Source organism: Onychostruthus taczanowskii, unplaced genomic scaffold (assembly GCF_017590055.1).
Source record: "Onychostruthus taczanowskii isolate IOZ18803 unplaced genomic scaffold, ASM1759005v1 scaffold65, whole genome shotgun sequence".
NCBI classification, from domain to species: domain Eukaryota; kingdom Metazoa; phylum Chordata; class Aves; order Passeriformes; family Passeridae; genus Onychostruthus; species Onychostruthus taczanowskii.
Genome location: NW_024504233.1, coordinates 3,707,981 through 3,721,387, shown reverse-complemented (window position 1 = coordinate 3,721,387; position 13,407 = coordinate 3,707,981). Strand labels below are relative to the sequence as shown.

At 40.6% G+C, this 13,407-nt stretch overlaps 1 protein-coding gene across 13 annotated transcripts in view; it reads right to left on the bottom strand.

The window, feature by feature from the left end:
• Positions 1-2,920: 2,920 nt before the first annotated feature.
• RC3H1 (ring finger and CCCH-type domains 1) overlaps positions 2,921-13,407 on the bottom strand; it is a 61,618-nt gene continuing 51,131 nt past the window's right edge. For 6 of the 13 annotated variants that reach the window (XM_041420667.1, XM_041420666.1, XM_041420672.1 and 3 more), the window contains exons 18-20: positions 12,417-12,587; positions 11,742-11,857; positions 2,921-10,761 (exon numbers count right to left, since the gene is read on the bottom strand). In XM_041420667.1, coding sequence (XP_041276601.1) covers positions 10,608-10,761; positions 11,742-11,857; positions 12,417-12,587 — 441 coding nt within the window. In that variant the 3' untranslated portion in view covers positions 2,921-10,607. The remainder of the gene's footprint in view (positions 10,762-11,741; positions 11,858-12,416; positions 12,588-13,407) is intronic. The other 7 variants (XM_041420670.1, XM_041420673.1, XM_041420674.1 and 4 more) reach the window with 5 other exon arrangements.

The window sequence follows — 13,407 nt, the reverse complement described above, 5'->3', positions numbered from 1 at the left end:
TGCAATCTGTTTCTCTTACCTGCCCCTTGTACCTCCAGCCTTCTGCTTTTTTAGGAGGTAAATGCAAATTTTTGCTTGAGCCCAAATCAGTTTCCCCACTGGATTTCTGTTCTCAAACAGAGCTGAGACAGCAGCAGGGGATGGTGGGAGGGGACTAGGATGCTAAGGCCAAAGGCTGATGACCAGCTGCTGAAGGTTAAGCAAAGAGTAGGAAAAAAAGAGGCAATGTTTAGTTTGAAAAAGGTTTTAAAGTTCAATCTGACAAGGGAGAGTTTGACCACCTACCACACACAAGTGCCACATGCCCTCAGTTTTTACCAACATAAAATGGACTGCTTAACCCATGACAAAAATCTCAAACCCTTCAAGAGTTTGAGTAAAAATTATATAAAGATATTTGCAGATCTAATTTTGGGATCTTGTAGCTAAGCAAAATGTTTCTCCCATCTGTCCCAAGCCCTGTCACCTGTTCCCCGTTTCCTGAACGGATAAGTTGGGAGAAACTGCCCCACTTCATATTCTGCAGTTTCAAATACATCCCATTTTAAACACACTCACCTGGATCAGCCTCTCCAGGGAATGGGCACAGCCCCAAGGCTGCCAGAGCTCCAGGAGCATTGGGACAACATTTTCAGGCAGAGGGTGGGATTGTTGGAGTGGCTGTGCCGGGCCAGGAGTTGGACTCTGTGATCCTGGTGGGTCCCTTCCAGTCCAGGATATTCTGTGATTCTGTGACCTTTGCCTTGCACAGCTGGAAAGCTGAGGATTAACAGCAGCTCCCCCAACTCCTGTCCAGATTCACAAGGCGGAGTAGTGAACAGGACTGAACACCATTTCTGATCCAGGATGCAGCTGCTCTACAAATCCTACACCACTGCCTTCTGAATTTCAAATCCCAGGAGCAGGCTGGCTCATCAGGTGCTGAGCCTCCAGTGAGAGGAACATTTTCCCTTAATGGAAAATGCAATTGCAAACTGGTTTGGGTTAAGTAAAAAACTTTACTGTGTCAGTATGGGACATAGTTAAATGGGACAGAGATTGTGGAGATAAATTTAAGGGTACTGTGAAAAATATCCTCCATGAGACAGGAAGGACTCACATATGATAGCTTGTTACTTCAGGTGGCTGCTGGTTTAATTTTTCAAGGTAACTGATATGTTCACAAATCCCAGGGTTTTCAGATGATTAGGGATGCTCCATACCCATGCAGACATCCAAGCACAGGTTTCCATTTACCCAGTGCTCAGAGGCAGTTTAAAGCAGTAAAACCAAAAGCAAACAACCATGCACACCCCACAGAGCTCCAAAGGCATTTATTCTAGGGCAGCTGAGTAAATCTGTCTTTTGAATGCAGCATGTAAATGGTCATTTATGGTTGGTTTAGCTCCAAGCAACAACCCAGCACTTGCACCTGAGCAGAGCTATCCAGGAAGCAGCCAAGATGGCCAGTGTCTTAATCCAAACTGTTAGATGCCTTGTTTGCTCTAATACAGGGGTTGTTTTTCTCCCAGAGCTGCTGCTCCCTGACACAAAGCAAAGATCAGAGGCTCAAAACCATCAAGCACCAAAGCCTGGCAGTCTGTGGCAAGACAGATGAAGCATCATGCTTTGGTTTTAGTCTCTCCCACATTTTTAGTCCTCAGGGAGTTGGAGTTCACAGTTAGAAAGAAGGTTACAGAAAGAACTGAACATATCCTAGCTGGAAAGAACCAGTTCTTAAACATACCTGATTGGTGAGGAGGAACATAAATTACCTTTTGTTTTCTGCTTTGGGTGTTCACTGTTGAGTTTCACGGATAGGCACAGGGAAAATGACTCTTGCACTCACGGAGCAAGATGGGATCAAGGAATCTCATGAGCTAGCCTTTTCAAGATTCTTTCTATCCTGCTATCCATACCCAAAAGGAACTTCCAGCAGGTACCATCCACTTGAGCCTGGTCTCCTCTCTTTTTCACATAAAGAAAGCCAGCAAGTTTCCCGCAATCTCTCTTGATGCAGAGCATCCATCACTTCCTTCCAGAGGGATCTGACTCTCTAGTGCTTCAGATCTTCCTTTTAAAAGCCAGCCATTACTGGAATTTTTTTCCTTCTGAAGTGAGTCACTACCTGAGAATCCTGAATCCTCAGACTAGTGAGAGAAAGGGTAAGGAAACCATCACCAACTGAAACGTAGTTTTCTGCTGGATTTCCCACTAAATACAATTTCTTTATGCTTTAACTCATCTAGCAAGTGAGTGTGGAGGTGTGAGGGGGCCTAATAATGCACTGTGGTGGGTTTCAGCCCAGCAAAACACACCTTACCGTGATCCATGGTGCCCAGGCTCAAGAATAATAAAGCTAATGGTAATGAACTCAACAGCAGTGAGCACAAACTCGAGGGGCAGAAGGCTCTGCTTGCCCTGGAGTAGAAGGAACAGTTTTTCAGTGAAGCAGCAGCTTCATCCAGTTTCAGATTTATAGACAATGACTTGTTAAAGACCACAAAAAAGGTGTGAAAGGAGAAGACTAAAAACCACAAAGCAGACTGTGGAACAAAACTTACTTTCGCTTTAAGGCAAGTTCCAAATCAGGCTCAACGTTAGACAAATGCTTGCTCTGAAGGGTCTGGTTTGCTTTTAAAATATGTACACTCTGAGCAATTAAAATAACCTGATTATTTTGAGTATCTTTTCTTGTTCACTTCTGGTGAACAGGTGAAGGACCTACTTTGTTTACAGGTGAAGTTAGAAGACAGCAGACCAAACCCAGGAGACACGTGGCTTCTCTGCTATTTGGCATCTCTTATGCTCCAGCCCAGCACAGAACACACACCTTGAGCTGGTGAAAATCTTACTCAGATGGTCCAACAGACTTAGACCTCACACAAAATTTAGAAGAATGTACATTCATCGCAGACAGAAAACAAGAGATACTTCAAAGTGTTCTTCATTAATTTATCACTTAATATAAATGCTGACAGAAAACCAGGTAAGACCTTATAGACACTTCCATCTATTTACAAACCACATAGTGAATCACTTTTCCACTTTTTTTTTTTTTTGTTCAATCTGCAGCTCAAAGGACCCTTAGACATTCTGTGAGAGCAAGGTGGAGTCAGGGAGAAAGAGGGAGAAAAGCAAGGTGAAGAGGAAAGAAGGAATAGCATTTCAACACGTTTTTTTCTATGTAACTGCTGTGCTTGTACAGTAGGTCTCCACTCCCTTGTTCTTTCACACAAAAGTGACACCGTTAGCTCTACAGGTCTGAGAATTAAATAAAGAAGACCAATACTGATTTTCAAATCTCTGCATCCTTTTGCCTCCTTCAATGCATTCTGTCCCACTTCGGCAGAGTACCTAGAACGTTTTTCTTTCAAGACTAAAAAGTATATTGTAGGAGTAAAGACACAGGGAGTTGGATATAGAGAATTTTCTTCTACTCCTTTCGTTATCTCACTTTTCCCAAGAGGTAGCAAAGCATCTAACCTTTCTTGGAAAAGACACAGCAATTCCCCATGTGCCTCTGAACATCTCCCCCATGACCAGGTCTGTATGTACAAAACTTCACAATTCCTCTGAACTTGCAAAGAATTCAATTTATGGAATTGTTCTCATACATTCTACTTCATCTCTACTCCTACTGTGAATGTTTTGATAGTTACAAACAATAAATATCCACATTATCAACCCAGAGTCAATCACTCCCATGATGGATTGAGATTTTTTGTTTATGGGAAAGAGAAACAGGAAAGGAAGAAAACAGCAGAAGGACAAGAAAAGCAAGGAAAAACGCAAGGAGAGAATGAATGATATTTTGTTTAGCACTGACTCATGAGAACAGCAGATGGAATTTCATTTATCTAGGATCCTATATAAATTTAAGAAATAGTTCATAACCTGACTCAACAAATTTCATGGTCTCCTTTATTACCTAGACTATCCTTTATTTCATTTTTTGTTAAATATACCTCTGCAGGGCACAATCACATACAATCAATACGATTGGATAATTACATGAGCTCTATCCCAAGCATATATGCACCAATGTTAAAAAGTTATTTAAAAAACCAAACAAAACAAACAACCCAAAAAAATAAAATAAACTCCACCCAAAAAGGTGATAATGACTGCAGAATGTCTCGGGGAGACTTGTAAGGAACTAACAAGATCAAAGAAAATTAGACTTACAAAAACCACAATAAAAATCATATATCAAGAAATCCCACAACTGGAAGTAGGTGATTTCAAAGAAGTGGGAGCTGTCATATAGATCCCACAATTTTTCCTCCCTCCTCTCACACATCTTGCTCCACCTCTTCCTCCCCATAGCAACAAATATAAGGAGGGGAAGAGCTTAACATGACGCTATCAATTAGAGAAAATATGAAAAAATAGCCAAGCTACAGAACAGCTGCTAAGCTGACTTGAAGGAAAGATCCTTTAAGCATGGAAGCTGCTTACACAGCAAGCAGAGGCCAAAGGGGGAATGGGAACTCCTTACAATTAGGGGAAACTCTCAAAGTGATTTGTTTTGCCCATATTGATCAGCTTCACTTACGAGAGGCTGCAGATGAACAGTACTAATTGCGAGCTGTGCAGCAGCTGTGATGGGAACAGGATTGCTTCTTCCTCTCAGGTTGCTTCATGCAATTATTAAAAGCTGCTGCCAAATTTCTTTTTAAAAAGCTACAAATAAAGAGGTCAGTGCACACATCCAGTTGTGGGATCCATCTGATATACAATCTGGTTTGGATGCCAAAGACTTGTGAGTACTGTCTGCCACAGAACTATTAATGAAATCTTTTTAACATTATGAAGAAGCAAATCATTTCTTGAGCATCAAATACTCCATTTTTTTTCCCTCTTACAAATACATTTATCTCATATACATTTCACATGTAATTCCATTATGTATAATGCTTTTTACTTCCAGAGACTGCACTACCTCTTGCTTCTGTCTCTCCCAATACTGTATTTTTCAAATTGGACAATTGTGTTTTCCTAAAACTTGCAGATCTTCAAAACAGTAGTTTCCTGGCATATGAAAACATCCAACCAGTATATCCAAGGAAAGATGCCTTGCTGGATGCACTTAGGCACCTAAACCCTCCCAACTGCTGAGCACCTTGCAATTAGCACTAAAAATCATACACCAACTCCCTGGAATTGCAAAGATTGCCTGGAAAAGATCAGTTAATTACTCACGTTACTAAGCTACAGGAATGCAATTTTGATTATTATGGCCACATATTTTAAGTATCAAATGACTGTGATGTTCCTGATGCAGACAAATCCACATTGCCATGTGCTCTTTATATTGGGAAATTTCAGAAAAAGCTGCAGCCTCTTTGCTTGCCACACTTCCCATGGAACAATATTACACTTGCCAATAGGAAATAAAATTATAAAGGAAATAAATGTTATGTTTGTTCTCCTTTCTCTGCTAACCAAGGCTCTACCTGCATCACAAGAAGTGCTCTGAAGACTGTGACAACACTAAGCAGTTACATTCTTCTCCCTACAGAAGAATAAAGGCCACATGTTAACTGTAGAAGGACACTGCTGGGATAACATTTCCCCAAATCCCTTTCTTATATTGTTGTATAACCAGGATTAACTTTAGTCGTTGTCATCCCCTGACACTCCAACTGAAAATAATGCAGTTGGTAACAGTTCACTGTAGAAATGAAAATTCCCAATGAAGTTTTTGACATTTTAATAGTCTATCTGAATTGAGAGCAGATCAATTTGAGCTACATAATCTGTATAACAACCACCCATAGCTTTACACAAAAGGTGGCTTAGAAAAGCTGCTTCATTTTCCTCAGAAATTCAGTTTACACTTACTCAAGCAAGGTGGATGTTTTTTTCAGTTCATAACTCCATTACCATGCAGGCAACTCAAAAATTCTTGCTCTCTTTTTCCCTTGGGGAATTGATTTATTGTGATACAAGAAATTAAGTTGCTGACACGCTAACTTTTTTTGGTTGTTTTTAAATCAGCAACATCAGGAGGCAGGAATGGAAGGCTGTGTTTTGGAAAGTGAATGATGACAAAATTTGAATATGAAGGTAACATCATGCCCCAGCAGCATTGCTCTGTGTTCTATCTATCCTAGGACCAAAACCACTTCTCCATACACACAAACACAAAAACTTGCACACTGTGTATGTTTGGGTCTTTTCTCCCATTTTTGAGCAGAGAAGGTGGCTGGCACTCCCTGCTGTTGGGCCTCCCGAACACTGGCATGGCATTTCTTGGACCACAAAAGCAGGTCTGAAAGAGCCAGTCCAGGAAAGAAACTTTATACTGGGGGTCTTTCAGATAACTATCTTGTCAGTCTGCTTTGTTATAGTCCAAAATTATAAATGGCAGTGGAAATGAGGGCTTATGCTACTCGGACTTCAAGAGATTTCTCTTTGAACCTATAAACTTTAGTAGAAGTCTTGAGAGTTTGAGTAGCTCAAGGAAGGGAAATGCCAGCATTTCTTGTATTATCAATAAAAGCCTCACTCCTGGCCCTTTCTAGTAGAAAATTTGCCCCACCTTACTAATTCCATGCTGTCAAGAGACAATATCATCACAAGTTTGGTTCTTCCACATCTAATTTAATGCAATGCTAGTGTTTCACAAATCTTTTCCATCCCAGTGGACTTAAAAGTCAGTCACATTTTTAACACAGATTTATCTTTTACTGCAACTGAAGAAATTTTCAATCAGTATTCAATTTAGAAACACTTAAAAACAAGGCTTCTTGGATTATAACATTTCTTTCTTCCTTCTCCCTCTCTAAATGAGCCATTCAGTCAGCTGAGAGAGTGCATGAGACTGAAAACACATCACAACACCTCAGATATATCTCAGTACATTGCAAATTGTATGACTAAATGGAATGATTTTCCACAATTCAATCATGGGCAGGCTTGACAATCATTAACTTCTGGAAATTGTTATTAGGATAATACAGTCAACTCACAATACCCTACACAAATGTCTGACAATCAAAATGGCTACACCAGGGGAAAAAAAGTGTAAAGCACAAGTCTTTGGCTCTCCTTTAAAGAAAAACAGCAGTTTACCATGTTTATACAGATCCCCTGTTTGCCTACCAGTAGGGGCAATATCACATTTGTGCATCACTGAGTAATAACACCATTAGAAAAGGCAACTTCACAGAAGTTATTGGCTAAGCGAATTCATTTGAATGCTCTGTTTTGAGGCAGCAAGCTGTCACTGTTACACAATCAGGGAGGGTGGATGGGCAAGCCACAGGAGAAAAAGACACAAAAAGGGGAGAGACGGCTCAGAAAAAACTACACAGAGAAGAACTTGAGAAGAACAGGGATAAAAGTGCTGCTAGCTTGAAAGGTGCTCTGATCTACAGAAAAAAAGTCCCACTCTGAAATAGGACAGCATGCAAGAAGGGCAGAAGAAAAAGTTTAAACTTCTGCTACTAAGAAAAAAGAACTAGGTCACAGGACAGACAGATGAGATGTTGACAGAAGGAGGGAAATAACACCACAGAATAAACAGACATCATCTATATACTGACTGAATCACTGACACACTGAAGCTTAACCTACCACTTGAAGCTTCCTATTCTGAAGGTTTGTCCATGCTGTCCATCTGGCTGAAACCCAGATATCAAGAGTTGTCTGGTGCAGCAGAAAACTTAACCTACCTACCTACCAAAGGATGCAGAAGTGCCCTGACACCATGATAATACTGCTTCTTCTTGCCCAACAGAAGGAACTAAACCACTTGGTAGCCAAGACCAATTTCACTGAGGTGGCCACAATTCCTGTACAACGGGGACAATGATGGGCTAAAGGAGTGAGTGTAGCAAGACAGAGTCACTCCAGACATTTTCATGCTTGTTAGCTGTAAACATCAATGCTGCCACTACATACAGAGCTAGCTGTCCCCCAGGGTCTCCCAATTTTTCCACAAAACCTGAACATTTTAGGTACAGTTTCCAGAAAAAACTTAAAAGCATGCACTGCATTTTGCTGTTTTATTTGTTTAATCAACTAAACTTCTGCAAAAAAAGCAGAAAAAGGGTAAGAGGAAGAGGGGATGGAACAAAGTAAAAAATCAATACTGTTAGTAGATACTAAGCAAATTATTTAACAAGCCAAACTATAATTTTGGGCAAACAGGGCATTCACCTGGACACATTGATCTCAACAAGGACGTTATGCACAAAGTACAGCACAGCTGGATGAAGGAGGCAAAAAACACAGTAAGGTCCCCCTTCTAATCCACAGATTTTGGAAGCATTCATTATATGTAGGCCAGCAATCTGAATAGTGCTTACTGAAGAATTCCAGGAGAAAATGTGGAGAAAAGAATAATCCCTAACCTGGTGAGGGAACTAGGAAATAAATGGTAAAGAGGTTTTTGTCCCTCTAGATTTTCTTCCTAGTATTACAAATGAATCTGTAGTGTCCAGTCTGTCATAACCATCTTTGAAAATTAATTTTACATCCACAATTACTACAGTCAAAAAAAGGCACATTCTGGGCTTGTCCTCCTAGATTAGAATATTGCACTAATTATCTTGACTAAGATGAGCTTCCTGTGTTAATAAAGACACAGCAGGAAGGAGCCAACTAATTAAAATGAAGAGAAGGCTGACCTGAGGGTGGTGCTCTGCACTGAAGGATGAGAGGGCCCAGGGCCTGTGCCAGGTGACTTGGAAGCAGGCAGCCAGGAAAAGACCTTCATCCTCCTCATGCCCAGAGCTGAGAAGGGAGGAACAGACCTGACGGGCTCCCAGCTTCATCACCCCAATTCTGCTCAGCTCCAAGGGGAGTGGCTGGAATGCTTGGCTTCAAGTAGGAGATACATATGAAGAGGGGCAAGGGGAGATGAAGCTGTTTCAGTGCAAAGTTGATTTTTTGCCAAAAGTTAAAAGAGGCGTTAGCAAAAAGCAAGCTTTAAACTACTCCAGGCAATTAAGAGGCCAAAGTTCAACTAAGAGGGAAATAAACCCGTGTTAAGACACATGGAAAGTGTGGGGGGGTGTGCTGAAAAATGCTTTTATTTTCGTTCAGTGCTTCTACCTCCCAGACATTTGATCACAACAGCTGCGCTCATGCGAAAAAATTCTTAAAACATACCCAATATATATACAGATATAACTATGTATATATGTATATATATATTTATATATAAATTTTTATTTAAATAAAAAAGAAAGCTCGAATCCCAAGCCAATATGTGTATCAAATCCTTGACCAGCCAGGTCTGTAGGGCATAATCAAATTCAATGTGAAATAGTATATAAACGCGGTGCCTTGACTGGGCAAATTAAATAATTGCTACTCAAAAGAGTCTTCTGTTTGGACTCTCCTACTGGTAGGCAATAGTGAGACTGTATCCCCTCCCACCCCCCTGTTGTTTTATTTAACAGTATGATGAATGCAAAGCTTAGCCCAAGGTTGCTATAACCTCAGCAGGAGTTAAGGTTAAGGAAAAAAAAACTAAAACCCAAGAAAATTTATTAACTCTTGCTTTACCCAACCAAAGCAATGCAGTAATTTATTACATAACCAGTGCTTTCCCACTTAGTAGTCTAACCCAGAAAGAAAAAATGAGGACAGGCCAAGAAGGTAGAGGGAGCAGCACTTGAAAAATCTTCTCAAGAGGTCTTCATATCCAGGATCTTAGCTCAGCGTATGCCAAAAAAGTAAAAAATGTGCAGCAAGAACAAAATCTTTAATCTAAAAAAAATAATCAAAAGACACTTCTGGTTTCTCTGGCTTATGCCCACAAAGCGTCTACTTGGAGAAGTATTAGATCTATCAGGCAAAATTTACTTCTCATTACTTCTGGCAAGATCTGTGCTGCACCTTCAGTGGTTACTTTGGTGCAACTCTTCCCCCATGAAACAGGAATCCAGGGTGGATTCACTGCAGCCCTGACAAATTGCAGGTTGATACTCAGGTGTCAGATTCTAACACACAGACCTTAAATAATACCAGCTTTTAAAAAGGACCAAACCATTGCAAAGACTCTGCCATTTGTAGTTTAAATTCAGCAATTTAAGCAAGAAGCTCAGGTTAAGTTCCTGGCCACAACGGAACTTGTATTAAGCATGAAGTTTGCTGCACATCTTTTGACACTGCAATTCACAGCTACTCTCCAACCCTCATTCCTTGTTTATCCATAAACCATACAAGGAAGTGGCCAAATTGTTTTAGTAAGGTAATAAGGAATTATGCACTGGGTATGTAATAATACCAAAATAAAAGAAAACCTACTTCATTAAGATCATACAATTAATCAAACAGAGTATATATATATAATATCTTTTTTTTTTAAGCCCTGGGATTCAAGGCGTCCAAAGTTATTAAAATAAAGTTCATTCACAGAACAAAAACAAATTTAATTTGAATTGCTTGCAGATACTGCTAATTTTCATTTTTTTTAATTAAAAAATGCGTTAATGTGAACTATGTGCAGGATTTGTTTCTAGTAGTTGTGTTTGTGCACATTGCCTCTGGACCTGCTGCTCTGCTACTACTGCTGCTCCTGGGTTTATCCAATCATCCCTGGAAAAAAACACAAGATGGAAGCTGCCAACACCCCAGCAGAAGGAACTCCAGGGTGTGCTGGCCTCGCTTCATGGAGCAGATGTGGGTGTCACTCCCCCTCTCTGGGAGTCATGGCCATCTCCTCCTCCCTCGGGGTCCTCTGACAGGCTGAGAGATGCCATATTGTTTGACAGGAGGCCAATGTTCTCTTGGGTCAAAGCTGATCCATTCGGAACATCACTGCTGAAGGGAAGTTGAGGAGAAAGAGGAAGTGGGTGAAAATAAGCAATTAATGAGATTTTTCCTTTATTTTTAAGTAAGAGGACCTCAGTGTATATATTCTAGAATATTTAACTTAGCTAATAATAATTTATCTGCCCCCCCGATTTTAAAAAATATAAAGAGTTGTTTTGATTTCATTACTTCCACAGCACCATATGGAAAAATTAGTTCCTGCTCTGGAGGTGACAATCTGATGGTGCAGCACAAAAACAAACTCCAGAACTGGTTATAAAAAGAAGGCAGAGACTTCACCAGCAATAGTGTATTTAATCAGAAAATGCTCATTCTGAATGAATATTAATATTCCAAACTGCTCACGTGAAGTTATGTAAGCATGCAAGCTTCTCTGTTCAGTGCTGGCCTAAATACACATAGGTGCTTGTGGCTGTTTGAAAATACTTGCTGTAGAGACTTCCAGCATTCCCAACCAACATCTTATTCCAACTGTCTATTAAATGTGAACTGAAATCAATCCCAGCATCTACACAGATAAAAGTCCACTACTGACAACTGAAAGTGAACTTAGTTTCAAAGTGTGCCTTCCTAGACAACATCCACATCACAAACCTTAGCAGGATGGAATACCTTGCACATTTGGGAGATTTCTTTTATTTGAAACCAAAACAGGAGATAAGGAATTCTTTTGTGGTGGCTGTGTAACTCCTGCTTCTCCCTACGAATCATCCAATACTGACCAGATGGTTTCCTCTCTGCAAGTCTTCTGTTCCATTAATTTATATAGTCTTGTTCCACTCACCTACTCCACAGCTAGAGAGGTCCTTAATTCATACTTGCACTATACAAACTTGATTTGTATTCTTTTTGCCTAGTAGGTGATTCCTCATCAGAGCTGATGTGAGGCAAGGGTATTTATTCAACAGGAGAGTGGCCCTGAAGAAGTGTCTCCTGTTATACAAAGACAGGTTGAAGGCCCGTGTTACCTGAATGTCAGTGTAAGGTCCTCAGCTGGAACCTTGTTTTGTGGTTCTAGTTGTCCATTTTCTGTCTGTTTAGTGGTGCCCAGCTTGTTTTTCATATCCAGTGAAGACTGGCTCTCCTTTAAAGAAAGAACAGATGAAAAATACTTTAAGAGTGTGTTGAAAGAGTTGGAGATTTCATGCCTTAGGGACAATGAAGAAGGGCTGTAAATTGCAGTCACACAGTTTAACCCGCAAAAGCCATGAGACAAAACCAGACTTTTAGATTTGCTCATCCTCTCAGGACACAGTATTTCCCAAAAGGAAGGGATGATCCTTGTAACAACAAGCAAAGGCCACAGACTGTAACAGCACACAGACTTCTGAACACTAGCCTGTACCTGCACAATGTTTCCTACGCTAAAGCAGTTTACAGAGCTCATGGCACAGTGACCTTGGAGACAATTTGGTATCCATCAAAGTCAACACAATGCTTATTTCAAATGGTGACAAATTAACAACACTTAAAGAGGCTCAAGAAACTCCTCAGGAGGTTTTGAAGAATAGAGGTGAAGAGGAAGATGGATAACTCCAGCTGTGAGCATCCAGCAGGGAGCCTGTTTGCTAGGGTGAAGGGGCTGCAGCCAGGTACATGGCTCTCCACTGCATCTCTCTGCCTCCCAGCCCCCCAGCACTCACCATGCTCAGCTCACGGGTTCTCTTCCCAATTTCCCTTTCCACCTGGTGTAGCTCCAAGCTCAGCTGTTCACTTGAGATCATCCCAGGCCACTTGGGAGGTGGGGGTGGGGGCTGTGGTTGGCCTGCCAGGGTAGTCGCCTCTCTCTGCAACAGCAGCCTGTTACTAACAGCCTAAATGCATAAAGCCAAGCACATACACAACTGAGCACACAACACACCAAGCACAGAGAGCTCTAAGGCCATAATTCTAGAGTATTGCTCATTTACAAAACCAAGGCCACATTTCACAATGTCCCAATTGAAATCACTTCCAATGCAAGTTTCAACATGTTTCTGTAGGCAAGGACAAGTATTTTAATTTTTAAACAAGCAGTGTTAAATACCTCTTGCTGTCATAAATTTGCATGTCTTTTCTTCATATGTCACTCCCTTCTCAAAACTAAGACTAAGCCCATGAACAAAAACATTACTCTCTTCTGAGCTCTGTGTTCAACAACAGAAATTGCAGATAAGCAAGTCTGCTGCTTTATTTACAGCAGTAGAACTTATCTAATTGCAAAACAGAGCCAGAATTATTACTACAGCATCTTGAGATGTAGTTGTCAATATGTAGGTCTCTACTGACCCACATTAGGAAACAGGAACAGAGAGAGGCAAGTGACTATGGTCATTCACAAGTAGCAAGTTACTAGAACCAGTAGCCATGTCAGCCATTCCAAAAATCGGCTAACACTTGTATTCACAAGTGTTCTGCGAGCGTGGGCTCTGCATTTAAATACATCATCTTGTATTCTACACAACCCAGCATTTGGCTGGTCTTTAAGTAGAAATGCTCATACAATGCAAAAGCAAAATGATCTAGTTCTTCATGTTCTGGCTGAATTGATTGCTGCAATCTTGTAATAGGCGAGCCAGTGAAGACTCCTTGATTTCCAATATCTACATGCAGCTTTAAACATAAGAGATAAACTGAAAGCTGTACTTAATCAAA